The sequence below is a fragment of the Carassius carassius genome, chromosome 44 (assembly GCF_963082965.1).
Source record: "Carassius carassius chromosome 44, fCarCar2.1, whole genome shotgun sequence".
NCBI lineage: Eukaryota > Metazoa > Chordata > Actinopteri > Cypriniformes > Cyprinidae > Carassius > Carassius carassius.
The window spans coordinates 1,898,782-1,918,495 of NC_081798.1; the positions used below are offsets into that span (position 1 = coordinate 1,898,782).

The 19,714-nt window shown below is 38.9% G+C and overlaps 1 protein-coding gene across 1 annotated transcript; it reads right to left on the reverse strand.

The window, feature by feature from the left end:
* Positions 1 to 5,089: 5,089 nt before the first annotated feature.
* LOC132126466 (GTPase IMAP family member 4-like) lies at positions 5,090 to 10,913 on the reverse strand. Its single transcript, XM_059537720.1, has 4 exons — positions 10,011 to 10,913; positions 5,713 to 6,519; positions 5,437 to 5,544; positions 5,090 to 5,278 (listed from the first exon to the last, which is right to left on the reverse strand). Exons 2-4 carry the CDS (start codon positions 6,467 to 6,469, stop codon positions 5,160 to 5,162), a joined length of 984 nt encoding a protein of 327 aa, XP_059393703.1. The 5' UTR covers positions 6,470 to 6,519; positions 10,011 to 10,913; the 3' UTR covers positions 5,090 to 5,159.
* Between the last annotated feature and the right edge of the window lie 8,801 nt (positions 10,914 to 19,714).

The following is a 19,714-nucleotide window of genomic DNA, read 5'->3' on the forward strand; positions in this document are numbered from 1 at the left end:
ATCCTCATCTCCCGCCTTAGTTGGGCTAAACGTTACTCTCTTGAAATGGTTTCAGTCCTAATTGAGCGATAAACGTTTTGATTTTAAAAAATCTTCCTTGGGGGGTTCTGCAAGGCTCTATCCTTTTTCCTATCCTTTTTCTCTATACTTGCTCCCTCTGGGCAGCATTTTTAGAAAGTTGGATATCTGTAATTCTTTGTTTTCTGGTATCCCTGCCACATCTTTGTCTCGACTACAATCAGTACAAAATGCTGCAGCGAGGTTCCTAAAAAAGGTAAAGAAATATTAATCAATTACCTCTGTAAGTTTCTTTAAATTGGTGCCCGGTCCATTTTAGAATTAAATATAAAATTTTATTGTTCATGTTCAAATCTTTAAAGAACCAGGCCCCGTCGTATTTGGCAAATCTTTTAATCCCATATAATCCTTGTAGAACACTACGATCAGAGAATAAAAAAATACTTGTAGTGCCTAGAACAAATCGTCTATATAAAGTTGATTGAGCCTTTGCTGTGATGGGGCCAAAACTTTGGAACGAGTTTCCCCTGCCGATCAGGTCTACCAAATCACTGTCAATCTTTAAGAAACTACTTAAAGTACACCTAATGTTGGTAGCATACAATGATTAGTTGTGGTGTTTTATATGTCGATGTAGGATTTTATGTTGTTGATGTTTTTTTCCATTCTTGTACTTTTTATGTAAAGCACTTTGGTTCAACCTGGGTTGTGTTTTAAATGGTGCTAATACAAATATAAATAACCGTTTGTCGCAAATTGTGTTAATATTTATAGGTACTTCAATAAAAATGGATACTGACTAAATATCTTCTATGTGTTTTGGCTTTAATAAGATTTCCCCAATAAATGAGCAGTTGCACATGACTCCTGTACTTTCTGTCAACAAAGCACTTGAATGTGATGAACTTGTAACTGCAATATCAAAAGTGGGAAGTAATAATTGTCAGTAGCACGTGAACGCTGCATTAACAGCTGACTATAACATTCTATGTTTGTCACATTTTCTATGATTGCAATGCATAAGAAACGAAGGAAAATGGAACAAGGTAAGGTTCAGTTTGGTAAGATGATAAATATCTTTTTGCTTTTTGATGAATACAAATACATTCTTTACTGTAAAAGTTGGCTGTTGGAATACAATAATTACTTCATAATTACTTAGTCATTTTACATATATGCAATATTTTAAAAGGAAGTAGTAGTTTTATTTTCCAATGTCCTCATGTTTGATTTCTGACAGAAATAAGAGCTGTTGTTCTGGGGTGGCAGAAATCTGACAAAGCCTCAGTGATAAACAGCATTTTAGGTGATAAAGTTGAGCCAGATAAATACTTTGTGAAATCTGTGAGGAAAGATGGTGAAGTGAACGGAAGGAAGATATCTCTGATTAATACTCCATGTTGGTGGGAGAATTATGATTTGCAAGACTCACCAGAGGTTGTTAAACAAGAGCTGGTTTGCAGTGTTTTCCTGTGTGAACCAGGACCTCACGTCTTTCTGCTGGTCATTAATCTCAGTTTGCCTTTTACTGAAGAAAACAGACTCACCATCGAGAAGCACCTTAGTCTCTTTGGTGAGAAAATCTGGAGACACACCATAGTGTTGCTTACACAAAGAGAGTTTAAATAGTATCTGTGCAATCATTTGCAAGCAAGTCAACGATATCGCGGTAAATGAAGTGACCCAAACTAAGCAAGCCAGAGGCGACAGCGGCAAGGAACTAAAACTCCATCGGTGACAGAATGGAGAAAAAAACCTTGAGAGAAACCAGGCTCAGTTGGGGGGCCAGTTCTCCTCTGACCAGACGAAACCAGTAGTTCAATTCCAGGCTGCAGCAAAGTCAGATTGTGCAGAAGAATCATCTGTTTCCTGTGGTCTTGATGAAGAAAGAAGTCTGGATGCTGACCGTCTGCTGCAGTTACTACAGCAGGGATTTAACAACAGGTTTAAGGAGATCAAAAGTCGACTAAAACACTTAGGGATGGATTTCACTGGATGTACAGAGACCAGAAGTCGCCGTAGCATTTCAGACCCTCCAAGATGTAAGTTTGCACCCTCCAAGCACCCTCATTACACAGTGTTAGTTTGATTTTTGTACTTTTTTTAGGGCTAGATTAAAATTTAGCTATGCAATTACTTTTAAGGAGACATCTTTAAATGTTAATGTCTTAGGATGTATTTGAGCACCATGTGCCCTCATCTCTCTTTCAGTCTCAGCTGATGAGAAACTCAAGGAAAAGATGAGGACAGAAGGAAGCAGATGGGAAGCAACTTTAATGGACACGTTCTTGAACAACCAGAATCCTGACTCATTGTTATTTAGCTTTTTAATAATACATGTTTACTTGATCCAGATTTTCATTGCTTGAAGGACATTTTGTCTTATATAGCATAAAATAAAACAGTTTTATTTTCTTGACAGAGATCACATTTATTTTCTACCCCTCACATGTCCATAATCACAGATTTATGTGAGAAGGTGTTAGTGTGGCTTCAGATATGTGATGAATACAGCTCAACTGGATATAAAATAAGCTCAAACATCAGCAATCTAGAAGATCCAGAGCCCAGAGACAAGACATAAGAAACAGTTTACAGAATAAAGCACTCTTTAAACATGTTTCATGTGTGTACACTTTATAACAAATACAAACTCAGAACCCATTTCACTGAACTATAAATACTGTTCCACTTCTTTAACACATGAGTCAGATTTAGTGAACTGTTACTGCAAAACTCTACATACAAATCTCTACATTTCTCAGTGCTTACACAATGTGGTCATTTAGAAAGCACTAGCATTCAATATTGTTCACTCAAGTCTGCACAGTTTAAACTCAAATGGGTTTGACTTTTGACTTTTTCAAGACTTTTGAGCGACTTCCAAATCTGATGACGGAAGTTTTTCCTCCAGTAAATTTTATTTTATATAGTGAATGTGCAGTAATAGCAGTTCTTTCAGTATTAATCGTGTAAATAAATAGTGTTTTATATAGGTATTGTGTATTGATTTTTATATTTATCATCGTGTATTTTATATTGTGTGCGTGTGTGACAGTGGTTAATGATAACTTCAGCAACATGGTGCAGTGCTTTGTTCCTGACTGCAATCACCGCTCAGTCATCAACACATGTCGATGCCATTACAAGAATGTTCAGTAAATGCACAAAAAAGGTATGCCTAGGCTAAATATTGTTTTGACAGTGGCATTATAAAATGCTTGATATGACTCATACCATATGAAGGCTACATTAGCCTTGCTAAAGTGGACGATAATGCTAACTAACGTTAACAACCTCCCTGCAAAACTCTCATGGCAGCCAAGGAGATCATGATTGCACTGATAAATCTACCGTGCAAAAACGCAACACAGGTTTTTATTTTTTATTTTTTTATTAATGATCTTCAGTCTTCACGGACCTTCGCAGGGTTTAACAAGACGGTTACACGAGCTCCACCAATCAGATGCATCACTGGGATTGTGGGTAATGAAGTACTTAGAAGTACTTAGCCAAGACATCGCGAATAAAAGGCATTTATCTCAAAACAAGGTTAGTGCCCCATGAACCTTTGGCGTTTATATGAGCATATACTATCACTTAGTACACCCGTAGCTGGGTTTAAGTCTACCATGTATGGTTACATTTTTATAGCTTATACCCCAACTGTCAATGCAGAAATTGTATTGAATTTTTACTTCTGGCACCGGCTGTGGGCGGGACTGTAATGCTCTATGTAATGCTAACAGCAGGTGGGGGTCCACTAGCCAATGGCGGTGCCTAGGGGTGCTTCAAAAAAATATGAAACCCTGCCCCCCTGGGCGGACTCATTACCTTGTATCTTACTTTATGGTCCCGTAGAAGCAGTTTTTGTAAAAAATAGGCTAACGATTGCGTCATAACCAGATACTCTCTGTCGCACAGTAGAGAAATTACCGTATGGACAGGAGGAGAAGCTCGCAGGCAATCTTTTACTGTCTATGAGGCTATCGGGGGAACGTGGAGGCATAAAGTCAAGGGAGATAATTAATCCGAATACTTACCAAAATTTGCTCCTGTTCACGCTCGCCTTCTCTGGAAGATTCGGTGGGTGATTCAGATTTTTCTTGGCACAGCGATTAGAATATTTACAGGTTGCACACATGACATCTACGTCATCAAGCTCAGTTGGAGTCTGTGCAGTACACCCGACCCCCAGGAAGTGTGTGCTTCTAATTGACTTCTTTTGTCTCCATTGAATCCAATGGGGTCGCTGTGTCCACTTCTTTTGCTGTCTATGGGCGGACTCGATTTCTCATGACACCGGCAAGGAGCGAGAGAACTGAGGAATTGTGAGGGACGGAAGAGTGGAAACCGGAAGTCAGAGCAACGTTGCAAGATAGCGAGTGAAAGTGGGCGCATGTGGCGTGATTGTTTTGTATGTTTTTGGTAATTAAAGCCCTCACGAGCCTCAGACAGCCGACCCTGGTCTCCTTCCTTCCCACACACACACAACAAACAAGGGAAAACCACAACAGTCATCATCATATCCATAGCTTACATCTGAAAATACTGATAGTGTACTGTTAGACTGACAACATGGCATTATGTCTAAAGCATATAAAGTGGATAGTTTTTATCAACTATTTTCTTTTGTGGTAAGTCGACTTAGACTAAATTTCTGACAGCGGTGAGGTAAGAAGAGCAGAGGTGGATCCTGATGCAGCAGTTGAACTTTTATTAAGCAAACAAAACAAAAGCCGGAATTCTAACACAGAGGAAAAATGTTAACAGCTTTGCTACAAACAATGGGAAGAAAACAAACCAGGGCACATAACAAGCAACTAAACAAAACATGGGTGGTGAACATCAGCAATTAAAGAAAATACACTTCTATTGGAAACCAAGAAAATGTGAAAAACATAAAACTAAACGTGACTTTAATCATTTAGGTTACTTTCAGTTTTCATTAAATAATAATATAAAGAAATTTTACATTTTTTAGATAACATACCAGAATTAAATCTATTAATGAGAAATATTAAAATATACTTCGTTCTTACACAATTATTAAACACATTCAGAACAAAGAGTTTGTATCTGTTATAAAGTGTACACACATGAAACATGTTTAAAGAGTGCTTTATTCTGTAAACTGTTTCTCATGTCTTGTCTCTGGGCTCTGGATCTTCTAGATTGCTGATGTTGGAGCTTGTTTTATATCCAGTTGAGCTGTATTCATCACATATCTGAAGCCACACTAACACCTTCTCACGTAAATCTGTGAATATGAACATGTGAGGGGTAGAAAATAAATGTGATCACTGGCAATAAAATTAATTAGTTTTATTTTATGCTATATTGAGAAAAAAAATGTCCTTCAAGCAATGAAAATCCAGATCAAGAATACATGTATTCTTAAAAAGCTGAATAACTCACCGGACAATGGTTCAGGATTCTGGTTGTTCAAGAACGTGTCCATTAAAGTTGCTTCCCATCTGCTTCCTTCTGTCCTCATCTTTTCCTTGAGTTTCTCATCAGCTGAGACTGAAAGAGAGATGAGGGCACAGGGTTCTCAAAGACATCCTAACGCATAAAAATTTAAAGATGTCCTCTGAGAAGTAATTCAGTAGCTAATTTTGAATCTAACCCTAAAAAAGTGCAAAAATAAAACTAACACTGTGTAATGAGGGTGCTTGGAGGGTGCAAACTTACAGTCTAGAGGGTCTGAAATGCTACGGCGACTTCTGGTCTCTGTACATCCAGTGAAATCCATCCCTAAGTGTTTTAGTCGACTTTTGATCTCCTTAAACCTGTTGTTAAGCTCCTGCTGTAGTAACTTCAGCACACGGTCAGCATCCAGACTTATGTCCTCATCTTGTTGTGTGTCAGCGTCATGAATGTTTTCTTCTGCCGCACATTGAGGGTTGAGGGAGAACAGACTGTTTTCTGCCACCATCTCATCAATCTTCTGGAGCAGCTCTGTGACTTGATCTCGGTTATTCTTGTTTGTGTTGTCAAAGACCTGATATCTGTTCCTGCATTTCTGAATCAGCCACTGAAGAGCATCACCTTCACTCTCAATGTGCTGCTCGATTGAGATGTCTGGAAATCTGTCGCCCCACGTGAACAGAACTATGGTGTGTCTCCAGACATCTTCTCCAAAAGTGACCATATACTCTGTAATAATTTTTTTCTGTTCATTCTTGAATGAAGTATCAATAGGAACCACCAAGATCATGGCGTGAGGGAACTGCATATGTCGTGACTGGCCTACACTCTCCAAGATTGAAGCCCGTGCATTTTCTGGGTTGACTTTACATGAGAAATACTTCCACCAGCCTGGAGTGTCCAACACAGTTACTGATCTGCCATTCACGACACCAGTGTGACTTGTACACCTTTGAGTTCTTCGTATCAGAAATATTTCATGATTGAAGATGGTGTTTCCAGTTGAACTCTTTCCAGACATTATCCAACCCAGCAGAACAATTCTTACTTCTGAAAGCGGAGCCACAGCGTCTTTAAGAAAAAAAACAAAAAATCATTAAAACAATTTTTAGATACTTGCATGTTTGCAATTTGCTCTACCAGTTAGACACTTGAACACATTTAATAATTCTTCTTTTAACCTCTATTTTTTTTTTTAAATCATGGTATGGAAACTCTGAAGTAACACAAAAGGAAGTATGGGAATGGTGTAGTAATCAAAACATGTGACACACTCTCTTAGATTTGAGTTTCACTTTCAAAACTCAGGGCTCCAAACTGCGACTAAAATGGTCGCATTTGCGACCATAAATATTAAAATGCGACTGAAGTTTTTGCTGAGGTCGCCACTGGCGACTAGGCATATGTATTTACATGTTATCTCTTAAAAAATTGCATGTAATGCTTTTTTTCCTGATTGTTTTGCATTTACATCTTTTGCTATGTTCGAAGCTTTAGTGGGAAAAAGAGTTTAAAACAGTCCTCATCTGCCGCGCAGCAGCGCTGACACACACCTGATAAACGCGCGCGAGAGAGAAATGATGGAGACTTGAAGAGAAAGTGCAGAAAAACAGCCTCTATTTCGTTCATAACTTGAACAAACTACAACAGGTAAAACTGTCATCTGTGTGGATATTGGCAATATCGTTAACAGTTCTCGTTTATAATCATAAGGCTTCTTCTTAACAAGATCTTAGTCCATGCTGTGTTCTGTTAATGCATGAACTTCATTATTTGAAGTGCACTTGCCGTCCAGTAATCGCAAAAAGCTTTGTGCTTTGTTACTTAATTTACAAAGTATCAGCTTTAAAATTATTCCAAATTCATTACAAAACTCAAACAATAAATACAGTTTTGGTGCTCTTTAAGGGGCCGTTGACATATCGCGCCTAAAAACGCGTGGAAAACGCTAGGCGCGTCGCTTCCATTATGAGCACGCACGCATACCGCGCGCCTACATTTGAAATAACGAACTTGAGCGCGCAAAAGACGCAACATGTGAACGGCCCTAATGCGGCAGGCGCGATCTCGAGTAGTGCCTCAGTTCAAGCAGCACGTGAACCTATCATACCTCGCTCTTTACTACTAGAGTACATAATGAACATGAATTAACATCAAAAGGTAGGCTATTTTATAAGAGATTCTACAGTACAACACTTTCAAACTGCGGAAAACGTGTAAAGCTTGTAAACATTGCAACGTAATATTAACTTCAGTAACCTTTCGGTGTCCATAAGCTCATCAGTCAGCTAGAAAAATAACTATAAAGAGGAGCATTTTGCTATATTTATGAGCTATTGAATCTTTATATTTTTACTTAACCTGTTGTCTACATGATTCAACTCCTCCTATAAAATTTAATTTTACTAATTAAGAAAAACAGACTGAAAGTGTGAAAGACATGCACTCTTAAAAATAAAGGAGCTTAAAAGGTTCTTCACAGAATAATTTTGGTTCCACAAAGAACCATTCAGTCAAAGGCTCTTTGAAGAACAATCTCTTTCTGACCTTTTCATAATCTGTTATTGTCTTCAAATGTTAAAGTAGGGCTGGACGATTATGGCCTAAAATCAAAACCTCGATTAATTGAACATTTTGCCTCGATTACGATTATTGAACGATTATTTTGTTTTTGGTTTAGTTTTGTTTTTTGCCCTCATAGTTCACTGACAAGGTTTGTACTGTAAATATGACTGACTATCAGCAGTTATTTTATCTATGTTCGTAACATTTCTTACTAGGGTTGGGTATCGTTTGAATTTTATCGATTCCGATTCTTATCGATTCCTAGTTTCGATTCCAATAAGATAAAAAATCCAATATAAAAAAAATTAAGTCAAACATTTAGATGTCAAACATTTTTACAAAGCATTCTGTTGCAGCTGAATAACATGAGCAAAAATAAGCAGCCTACAAAACACTGCAAGAGGAATTTTGCCTGTGATTCAAAAAAATACCATAGCAAAAACAACTAGATTTATATACATTTCAAATATTAAAGTGTTAAAGACAAGTAATAAGATAGGTCAGTAATAAGAAAGGAACAAACAAATCAATTAGCAATATCATAAATAAATACAACTAAACTAAATTTCAGGTACAGAAACTGTAATTAAAACTTTAAAAACACTGCATAGTTTTCTTTTTATAAATAAAATAAAGATTAATCAAGTAAAGTTATTAAATATATTCAGTCAAGATCAGTGAATGATTTTCTTTTGTTCTTTGATTAACATTGATGACAGGCAGCGTGTTTATTAGGCTGTTGTCTCTTTAAGCAAAAATACTGTAGCCTACATGTGTTTTCTTTGTCATCTGTTTATGTTTACGTAAGACAAAAACGGCTGCGTTTATGATGATATACTGATGTAGTTTTCTGTATCGTAGTTTCGACTCGGAACAACCTTTTCTACAGTGAAAATACACAGAACAGTCCGAGAACGGACACAAACCGGGACCCGCAGCGCGACCGGCGACCGCTACTCTCTGTGCACGCTCTTGTGCTTCATGTGCGCTGCACCTGTACATGCTATAATAAGTTTTGAGATTCCAAGCTACTTTAGTGATAAATCACAGGACAGCGCTGACAACTAGTTTCTGTGTTCCTCTGTGCGCGCGATCTTAATAGCTACTGTTTATATGAGTGTTCGTGCCACAGTGCAGCTGCGCGAACATGGTAGCTCAATATAAGAATACACATCCGTTCATCTAATCGCTTGAATGTCCAAACCATAAAACAAATACAACTGACAAAGTTTAGTGAAGACGCAAGGCTCATCGCTCACACCGCTTTGCTTTTATGCCACTGACTGGAGAGCAGAGTCATGTGGCTACACACGCGCTAGTATGCTTTTAAGGGGGAATTGTTAACAGGATTAAAAAACCGAAATAACCGACATGGGAAAATTACGTCGGTTAGAGGTTATGAATTTCGGTTTTGATTATTTTTCGATTAATCGTCCAGCCCTATGTTAAAGGTTCTTTATGAAACCATTTAGACAAGAAAAAAAGGTTTGTCTATGGTATCATGAAGCACTTTTATTTTTAAGAGAGTATGACAACATTTACAGGATGCATTGAGGAGGACCCCAAACTATACTCAGGGGCCAAGTGATGGTTATGGTCCATGATATTGGTACAGATTTTGTGTAATAAACAACGCATGACTGTATGTTTCAAGTTGGAAAAGACATTTAGCTCCCACTTTAAGTGAACCTTCATTCCTAGGTCATCTACAAGATGGATTAAAATGCTGATAAAGTCAAGAAAAGATGAGACATAAACACTTCAGTATGATTAAAAAGTTAAAATGTAAAATAAATAATTTAAATAAAACGCATAAAACATTTTTATTCTGTGGCACCTAAAAAAATAATTTGGCACCTAAGTTTTTTTCTTATAGGAGCCAATGGCTCCTTACTCGATTTTTTTGTTTTTTGAGCCCTGAAACTCTTTCTCTAAATATTCACGAATTAACATAAATCCAAACGTTTGACTGGTATAAACATGTATGTATGACTTACTTATTTCTTTCAGTAGGTCTCCTTTGTCCTGAACTTTTTCTTGTCTGGCTTTTGCTCTTCTTTCATTTTCATCCCTCTTTCTCTGAATGTCAAGCAGCACATCATCATGTGTTTCAAAATGCTTTGCATTGTTTGCTGCCACAACATCATCAATCTTGTCAAGTAGATCTTTGACTCCAACACTTTTATTTTCAAAATCAAAGACATGATATCTTTCTCCACATCTCTGTATGATCTGCTGAAGATCTGTGCTCCTCGCTGAATCTCTTTGTGTAAGCAACACTATTGTGTGTCTCCAGATTTTCTCACCAAAGAGACTAAGGTGCTTCTCGATGGTGAGTCTGTTTTCTTCAGTAAAAGGCAAACTGAGATTAATGACCAGCAGAAAGACGTGAGGTCCTGGTTCACACAGGAAAACACTGCAAACCAGCTCTTGTTTAACAACCTCTGGTGAGTCTTGCAAATCATAATTCTCCCACCAACATGGAGTATTAATCAGAGATATCTTCCTTCCGTTCACTTCACCATCTTTCCTCACAGATTTCACAAAGTATTTATCTGGCTCAACTTTATCACCTAAAATGCTGTTTATCACTGACGCTTTGTCAAATTTCTGCCACCCCAGAACAACAGCTCTTATTTCTGTCAGAAATGAAACATGATGATATTGGAAAATCAAACTACAACCTCGTTTTAAAATATGAAATATATGTAAAATGACTATGTAATTATTGTATTCCAACAGCCAACTTTTATAGTAAAGAATGTATTTGTATTTATCAAAAAACAAAAGATATTTATCATCTTACCAAACTGAACCTTACCTTGTTCCATTTTCCTTCATTTCTTATGCATTGCAATCATAGAAAATGTGACAAACAAAGAATGTTACAGTCAGCTGTTAATGCAGCGTTCACGTGCTATTGACAACTTCCCACTTTTGATATTGCAGTTACAAGTTCATCACATTCAAGTGCTTTGTTGACAGAAAGTACAGGAATCATGTGCAACTGCTCATTTATTGGGGAAATCTTATTAAAGCCAAAACACATAGAAGATATTTAGTCAGTATCCATAGGATATTTACATTTACATTTAGTCATTTAGCAGACGCTTTTATCCAAAGCGACTTACAAATGAGGACAATGGAAGCAATCAAAAACAACAAAAAGTGCAATGATATATAAGTGATATAACAAGTCTCAGTTAGCTTAAACGCAGTACACGTAGCAAGGGCTTTTAAATAATATAATAAATAAACAAAAAAAACAGATAGGGTTATGACCGATCTTGGATCTACGAGTTTTTAACCTTCGCCCTTCAGGTGCGTCCGTCCCCGAGATTGGTTTGCAGCAATCGACCTTAAGGACGCGTACTTTCATGTATTGATCCATCCTCGCCACAGACCTTTTCTGCGGTTTGCATTTGAAGGACGGGCATATCAGTACAAGGTCCTGCCCTTCTGGCTGTCCCTGAGCAGGGTGTTCACATTGTCAACTATCTACATGAATGGCTGATACTAGCACAATCACGGGATCAGTTGTGCGAGCACAGTGACCTGGTGCTCCGGCATCTCAGCCTGTTGGACCTTCTGGTCAACTGAGAAAAGAGCAAACTCTCACCGACGCAGAGGATCTCTTTTCTCATTATGGGGTTGGATTCAGTCGAACAGAAAGGGGGCCTCACAGAGGAACAAACATACGCGGTCAGTGCTAGCCTGCTTGAATACGTTCAAGGGCAGGACAGTGGCACTACTGAAACTTTTTCAAAGGCTCCTGGGGTGTATGGCAGCCGCAGTGGCACTTACACCGCTTGGCCTGTTACATATGAGACTGCTCCAGCACTGGCATTATGGCTTACTCCAGAGGTGTGCATGGAAGCGTGGCACTCACCGGGTTTACATTACACCGGCCTGTCAACAAACCATCAACCTGTGGTCAGATCTTATGTTCCTCTGGGCAGGGATGCCCCTAGAACAGATCTCCAGGCATGCTGTGGTTTACACGGATGCCTCCACCACCAGCTGGAGGTCACGTACAACAGGCATGCGGTCTCAGGGGTTTGGACGGGCCCGCAGCTGCATTAGCCATCAATGAGTTGTTAGAAGTATGCCTTGCTCTGAACTGCCTCAGAGGTTGCTTACGAGGCAAGCACGTGCTGGTCCGAACGGACAAGACAGCGACCATTACGTACGTCAACCCGACAACATGGTCTGCACTTTCGTCACATGTCGCAATTCGCCTGCCACCTCCTCCTTTGGAGTCGGAAGGTTCTGAAGTCACTTTGTGCTGTTCACATTCTGGGCCTGCTCAACCGTACAGCCAACGAGCTGTCTCAAGCAATGCTCCCGGGAGAATGGCGACTTCATTCCCTGATGGTCCAGCTGATTTGGAGACATTTGGATCCACTCAGATATACCTGTTTGCTTCTCCAGAGACCTCTCAATGCCAGTTGTTCTACACCCTGACTGAGGGGCAGTTGGCACCGAAGGCACACAGCTGGCTGCAGGGCCTACGCAAATATGCTATTCCCCCAGTGAGCCTTCTCGCACAGACACTGTGCAAAGTCCAGGAGGACGAAGAGTAAGTCTTGCTAGTGGTGCTGTATTGGCCCTCTCAGACCTGGTTCCCTGAACTAGCACTTTTAACGACAGCCCCTCCTTGGCCAATTACTCTGAGGAAGGATCTACTGACTCAGAAACGGGGAACCGTTTAGCACCAGCATCCAGACCTTTGGAAACTCCATGTCTGGTCCCTGGACGGGACGCTGAGGTTCTATGTTACCTACCTCAGGAGGTAGTGAACGCCATTTTGGCAAGAGCACCATCTACGAGACATGCTTATGCCTATAAGTGGAACCTGTTCATTGAGTGGTGTTTTTCTCGCCGAGAAGACTCCTGAAGATGCCTAATTGCGGTCATACTTTCCATTCTGCAGCAAGGGCTGGAGCGAAGTCTGTCTCCCTCCACCCTTAAAGTACAGGTTGCCACTACTGCTGCATACCATGATCTCCTCATCAGGTTCCTTAGAGGGTCCAGGAGGATAAATCCTTCCCAGCCGCCCACATACCCTCTTAGGACCTGACTCTAGTTCTAAAATCATTAAAGCAGGGCCCGTTCGAGCCTTTGCATTCAGTTGAGCTAAAGTTTCTTTAATTGAAATAATTAATCCATCAAGAGGGTAGGGGACCTGCATGCATTTTCAGTCGATTATTCATGCCTAGAGTTTGGGCCGGCTGACTCCTAGGTAATCCTGAGGCCCTGGCCCGGCTACATGCCCAGAGTTTCCACTTCACCCTACAAAGTCCAAGTGGTGAACCTGCAAGTGCTGCCCCGGAGGAGGCAGACCCAGCCCTGGCTTTGCTCTGTCCCGTCAAAGCATTGAGATGCTACGTAGACCGGACACAAAGCTTCAGGACCTCAGACCAGCTTTTTGTCTGTTATGGAGGCAGAAGAGGAATGCTGTCTCTAAGCAGAGGATGGCCTACTGGATTGTGGATGCCATAACCCTGGCTTATCAGGCACAGGGTGTGCCCTGCCTGTTCAGGTTGAGAGCTCACTCAACTAGAAGTGTTGCATCCTCCTGGGCGCTGGCTCGTGGCGCCTCGCTGACAGATATTTGTAGAGCTGCGGGCTGGGTGAAGCCTAAAACATTCGCTAGGTTCTATAGCCTTCGTGTAGAGCCAGTCTCCTCCAGTGTTCTCACCTCAAATGAGTAGTGGCCCTAGTTAGTGTCGGCTTGTAAAACTCCTCCAGAGTGTCCATACTGTAGACCCTGTTGAGATCCTCCATCACCCTAGGCAGCTGGACACGGCGGAACGTCCGGTGCCAGGCCTTCATGATGAATCTGTGAGAACTGTGGAAGGCTGGGTTCCATATTGAGACCTAAGTGGTACTCGTATGTGTATAATCCATGGTATAGCCTTAGAGCCTGTTTCCCCATCAGACTTCTGCCTTCCCAAGAGGGTTTTAATCACCTCAAATTTCTCCATATACATCTAAATGGATACTATATGTATATTTGCTTCCGAAAACTCCTTCGGGAACTCCACCGGCTACGCTCCTCAGGGAAAACCTTGTATGCATTGCACCTGCTGTCTTATTATACTCTATATAATAACTGCATGCCAATAATTGCATGTCAATGTGCATTGGCTCGTTTAGTTTACAATCGAAGTAGATTGGTCTATCGAAGCAATATCCCAATTAGTCGGTCAGCGACGTGACGTCTCCGTTCCCTCCTTCAGGGAACGAGGGTTACCATACGTAACCTAGACATTCCCAGACCCAGAAACGAAGCATGGACATTATTAAAATAGTCCATGGGACATGATTTTTCAAACTTAATTAATGAAAAGAAAACTAAAATGTAGGGTAGGGAGTACAGACTGTCTTCTGCCACCATCTCATCAATCTAAAAAAAAAATTATAATAATCCAATCAATTCATTATGACCCATGGTCGATCAATGTATCTCTGCTCCAATTCAAACACCATGGTCGATCAGTGTATCTCTGCTCCAATTCAAGCATTAACCCAGATTTAAACAAACACAGTGCCTTGCTATAAATAACTTTTTGTGCAAATGAAAGATTCAATGGATGTTAAAGGTTCTTTATGGAACCATCAATACCAATAAAGAACTTTTATTTTATTAAGAATGAAGTGGGGAACCAGTAATGGTTCTGCTATGACACGCCTTTTGAAAACATATTTTTAATGAATGGATGGATGTTCACACTAGAATCAAAATGGTAATTTACTGGTACATTTACAACTTCTCATCCCAGAAAATTCCAGGCTGATTTAATTTACTGGAAATCCCCTAATGACTCAGAAAGACTAACACCCACTGTCTGGGATTGGGATTGAATGCAAACACTGAATTCTCTATATATGTGGATGAACTGTTTCACTTTCATTCTCTGCAGGGAATCCCCGAGCTTTTCTAAACATGAAAGAGCATGTGAAATTGTTAAATATACTTGCATGTGACGTGTGGGCATGCTTAAACGAGGAGGGCATTGATGAGTCTAAACTTTTATTAAGAATATCTCTTTGGGGTTGAGACTTTAGTCTTTGGAACTTTAGGGATCTTATCTATTCACAAACAGCTTGTAACACAAAAGAGAAAGAAAAACTAGAAATCACATCATATGACCCCTTTAACTATGGCTTCTTTTCTCAGAACTCTACACACAAACCACAAAACATGCAGACAACATGCAAAACATTACGCATCTGAAGCAAAAGCAAACACCTCTTTCAAAACTATTTAAACTCTTATAATATATTTTTTTGCAAAGTAACCCTACACACAAGTATCGAATGATAAGCCATTGTAGGGGGATTTACAGTTAAATCCAAGGACCAAATATGATGAACATAGGTATCTCCAGAGATGTATATCTGATACCCTGGGTAGTGGTCTACCAATTGAGCTACAGGAACACTGCAAAGACAAACAGGGCTCTGCCCTGAATTTTATCAAATATGGTTCACTACACACACAATGAGTGCAGCTTCTTAAAGAGTAATAAGTCAGACTAAAGTCATATTCAATAAAAAATAAAAAGTGCAGTGAATGGTGAAACTATTTGCATTACAAACCAGTGTGTTTATAATTAAGACAATATATTAAAATTATACAATAAAATTATATATATATATAGCCGTTTCAAGCAACACATAAGAATCTGTTTTGATCGGCTAAAAATAACTGGATGTAAGTCATGGTGCTCTTTTTATTGTTAACACTTCAAGTGCTCAAGGGCAGGGTGCAGGCTATGCCACATGACTATGAGGGGGATTTTATATTTGTTTCGATCCAAAGGGGGGGCTGTGGGGCAGTGTGGTTACGCATTACAGGTCTTCTCACTTTTTGCTTTTACTTTCCGTTGGTGTCCTACTATATAAATCAAGCAGGAGTCCTGACCTAAACACAGCTCAACCTAAGACAACTGCGACGCTCAGCCGAAGACCTACTGAGTTATTAAAAATTGTGACACTCTAAAATGGCACTTTCCAACCATGGACATGGTACGTACATATTAAAAACTGGTCTATCCATCTTTTTCCTGATGTAAAAATGGGCGTTGCCATTTGTAAATTCTATGGGTCTTGCTTCCGGTCTCATTTGTGTCCAGTTATTTTAAACTTTACAAAACATTTTGTTTTGCTGCTTGATATTGACAATTGATGTGTCCTATCATATTATTTTAATCTGTTATCATAATTAAGGACACACCGTTTACTGCACGTAAATTTACCTATAGCGGCTAATGAAACTGAAGTCTCACCCATAAGCTTACTTCCACATTAAGGAAAAAGGTGGATATTTAGCATCAATGAAAAAACTCTAGACTACATTTAGTGATATATATTTTTCTATATTTATATCTAGTTTTTATTTTTTATGTTTTATATCTATATTTTACTATGCATTGTGCCTAACAACTCCCTTCAGCTGTTAGAAATAAACTGTAAACCACAGCTTCTTGGGACTTTTTTATTATTATTATTTGCACTGGTGGAAATGATTCACAGGGGGGACCCTAGCTGAGGACATTTTTTCCATTTTAAAATATATATAGCCTAATTGTAAAAATAATATTAAGACTGTGAAAAATAAGAATGTTTGTGGTGTGAGCACGTGCAGTTTATGTTGTACAAAACGTAACATATCATTAAGTTATGTTTGCCACAGACCAAATTTTTGTCATAAATGTAAAAAAATAAAAAATTATAAGGAAAATCTCAAGGGAGCACATATTGTGAAAATTAATGTGTAAACAAATAAATGAATAAGTAAATAAATAAAAAATCAGGGCTTTATATTGTTCCTAAATTTCTTTTGGAGTTTCAATGTCAAAATATGTATTGGATTATAAAAATATAGGCTATTACAAATTTTAATGTTACGTAGGTGCAATTAATCAGAATTAATCACAGAAAAATTGTTTATTAATTTGTTATTTTTAATCGATTGACAGTAATATGTAAAATAAATATTAATACTAACATGTTATGAAAATGAAGCAGGTTCTTTCTTTTAAGAGTCCTTTTATGTCCTTTGTGTGGAGGATTTTGTAGGCAAATAAGATCTCGGACTGAATTGACAAAACTTACAGCTAAAGGTTCATTAAAACCCACTTGTAAAACTCACAATTTTCTAATGTTCATTTAAATATGGCTTAAATTCATACAAAGATTTTTGTTGATATCCATGCAGAAGGTTCCCATGCTGAAGCTGGAGTATATGCAGGACTTCCTGGAAAGGTTGGAGCCTATGCAGGAGCAGGAGTTGGAGGAACTCATGCTGAACTCAATCTTGAAGGCCCAAACGCCTCAGCTGGTGCTGAAATCGGTGTGACCGGAGTCGGAGCAATGGCTCGAGCTGAAGTTGGCAGTGCATCAGTTCAAGCCGGTCCAGTTGGTGTGAAACTGGGTCTTGGAGTTGACACAGGTGCATCTATTGGTGCGGATGGGGTTGAGGTCAAACTCCTGGGAACTGGAATCACAATTGGTCCAAAAACCAGTGTGTCTGTTCTGGGTTCAGAAGTGTCATGTTCAGTCATGTGATCAGCATCAATCACCTTTCAATATCAACATTTTAAACTGAATCATTAAGGCAATAAAAGAAACCTGAGAACATAATTTAGTAACTTTACATTTTAAAAACTAATTTTCTGCTATGAAACTATACGTTTTGTGAAAAGTGCTAAACAAATAAATGTAAATTTAATGTTTATTAGTTTTATGTACTTTGAGTCTAAGCATATAACTGTTAGAATGTGAACTTTGGGGAGACTTTGGACTTTTGCTGCGTCTGGCCCTTTTCATTCATAAAAATTCACAAAATTCAAATAAATAAATATTTTGCCATGCTCTTTGATGCAAACATTTTATAAGAATTGTATTTGTATTATACTGTATTTGACTTTCCATTTCTGAAACAAGCATATACTGTAGGCAGGGCTGGGGAGTAACGAAACACATGTAACAGCGTTATGTATTTAAAATACAAAATATGAGTAACTGTATTTCATTATAATTACATTACATTTTAAATAGGGGGTAATCAGATTACAGTTAGGCTACATCTGAAAAGTATTTTAGATTACCAGTGATTACTTTTATTTTGATGTTATTTATTAATTTAATATTCAAGTAAACAGTTTGGGAATTTCAACCAATAAGGCGAAAAAAAAAAAAGAAAGCTGCATGCAGCAGTCTGTTCATTTAGCAACTCCTAGTGAGTGTGCATGCTCATTACGACACAAACATTGTCCTAGAATTCACACTCTGCATTCAGTTAACAGATTCATAAGAATTATGCATGAAAGAAAAGTTTATAAAGTCAAACGATAGCTTTATGTGCTGTACTTGAAGTCTTTATTCATTCGAAAAGTTTAATAATAGATCATCTTTGGCTCGGTAATGCAAGTTCATGATCTGATTCGTGAACAGATTATTCTTTTGAGTCAATCTTTTAAAATAATAATTTATTTTGTTTTAACGAAACCAGTGTGGAAACCAATGGTTCACAAACTGGATAGATATGAGGTGCTGGGCTCGTAAAATCGCTAGCCTTACATCCCGGGGCAGTTGTGTTTTCCAGTTGGGCACCAAAATGTATCACCCCCCTACCCAACGGGCTATCTTGAATAGTGATGATAAATTCCTAATTTGATTCGAGTTGTTCACTCGCTTGAAGGGATGAAACAGATTGTAGTTTAAAAAAAATTTGCAGATTCAAGTGTTTTAAACCATTTGAAAGCACTCATTCAAAGCATGCGCTGATAGCAGCGTTTCAGAAAATGCTCTTACACAGAATTGATTCATCTTTCGCCTATCCTTGCTTCTGAATGAACACATACACACAAAATCATCTCTAAATAATTGTCTCTGCAGGAATTCCCGTAAACACAGTCGGTTATGTCTTAAGTCAATGTATACAGTGGAGAAAAAAATCTCCTCCTCTACATTATTACATTGGATCCGTCCCATCAGTCTTAAGGGGCGGTCACATTGCACTTTTCGTTCCATTGACTTCCATTCATACGCATGCGAATGGGTCAAACTGGAAATGCAGGCACATGCGAAAAATTTCCAGGCAGCAAGGAAGTCGACCGGAAGGTGAAGTCGGCCGCGTGCCGCCATCTTGTAGCAGAACTTCACTTGCGTTAGCATCCCATTGACTCCCATTCATTTTGGCGTCACTTGGACAGCGAATAACTTTACATCTGAGGCGTTTAAAGACTCCATTTGTCCATTATTTATTTCTAAAGATACACGACAATGTATAAAGGTCTCCATTACCTTCTATGTTACATTATGGCCCCGTAGAAACAGTTTTTGTAAAAATAGGCTAACAATTGCGTCATAACCACTCGACTCTCTGTCGCACAGTAGAGAAATTACCGTACAGACAGGAGGAGAAGCTCGCAGGCAATTAACTTAATATGGCGTACAGGCGTTACATTTTAACATACTATACAAAATAATTAATCAGAATACTTACTCCTGCTCACTCACACTAAAGAACTCCCCACTCAAGCTCGGCGTCTCTGCAAGATTAACGATGGCAGTTTGCACGCACAGCTACTAGAAGATTTACATCTGTCAGACAGGTTGCTGACGTCATCAAGCTTAGTTTGAGTCTGCGCGTCAGAAACGGAAGTGCTAAAAATAGCAAAAAATAGGC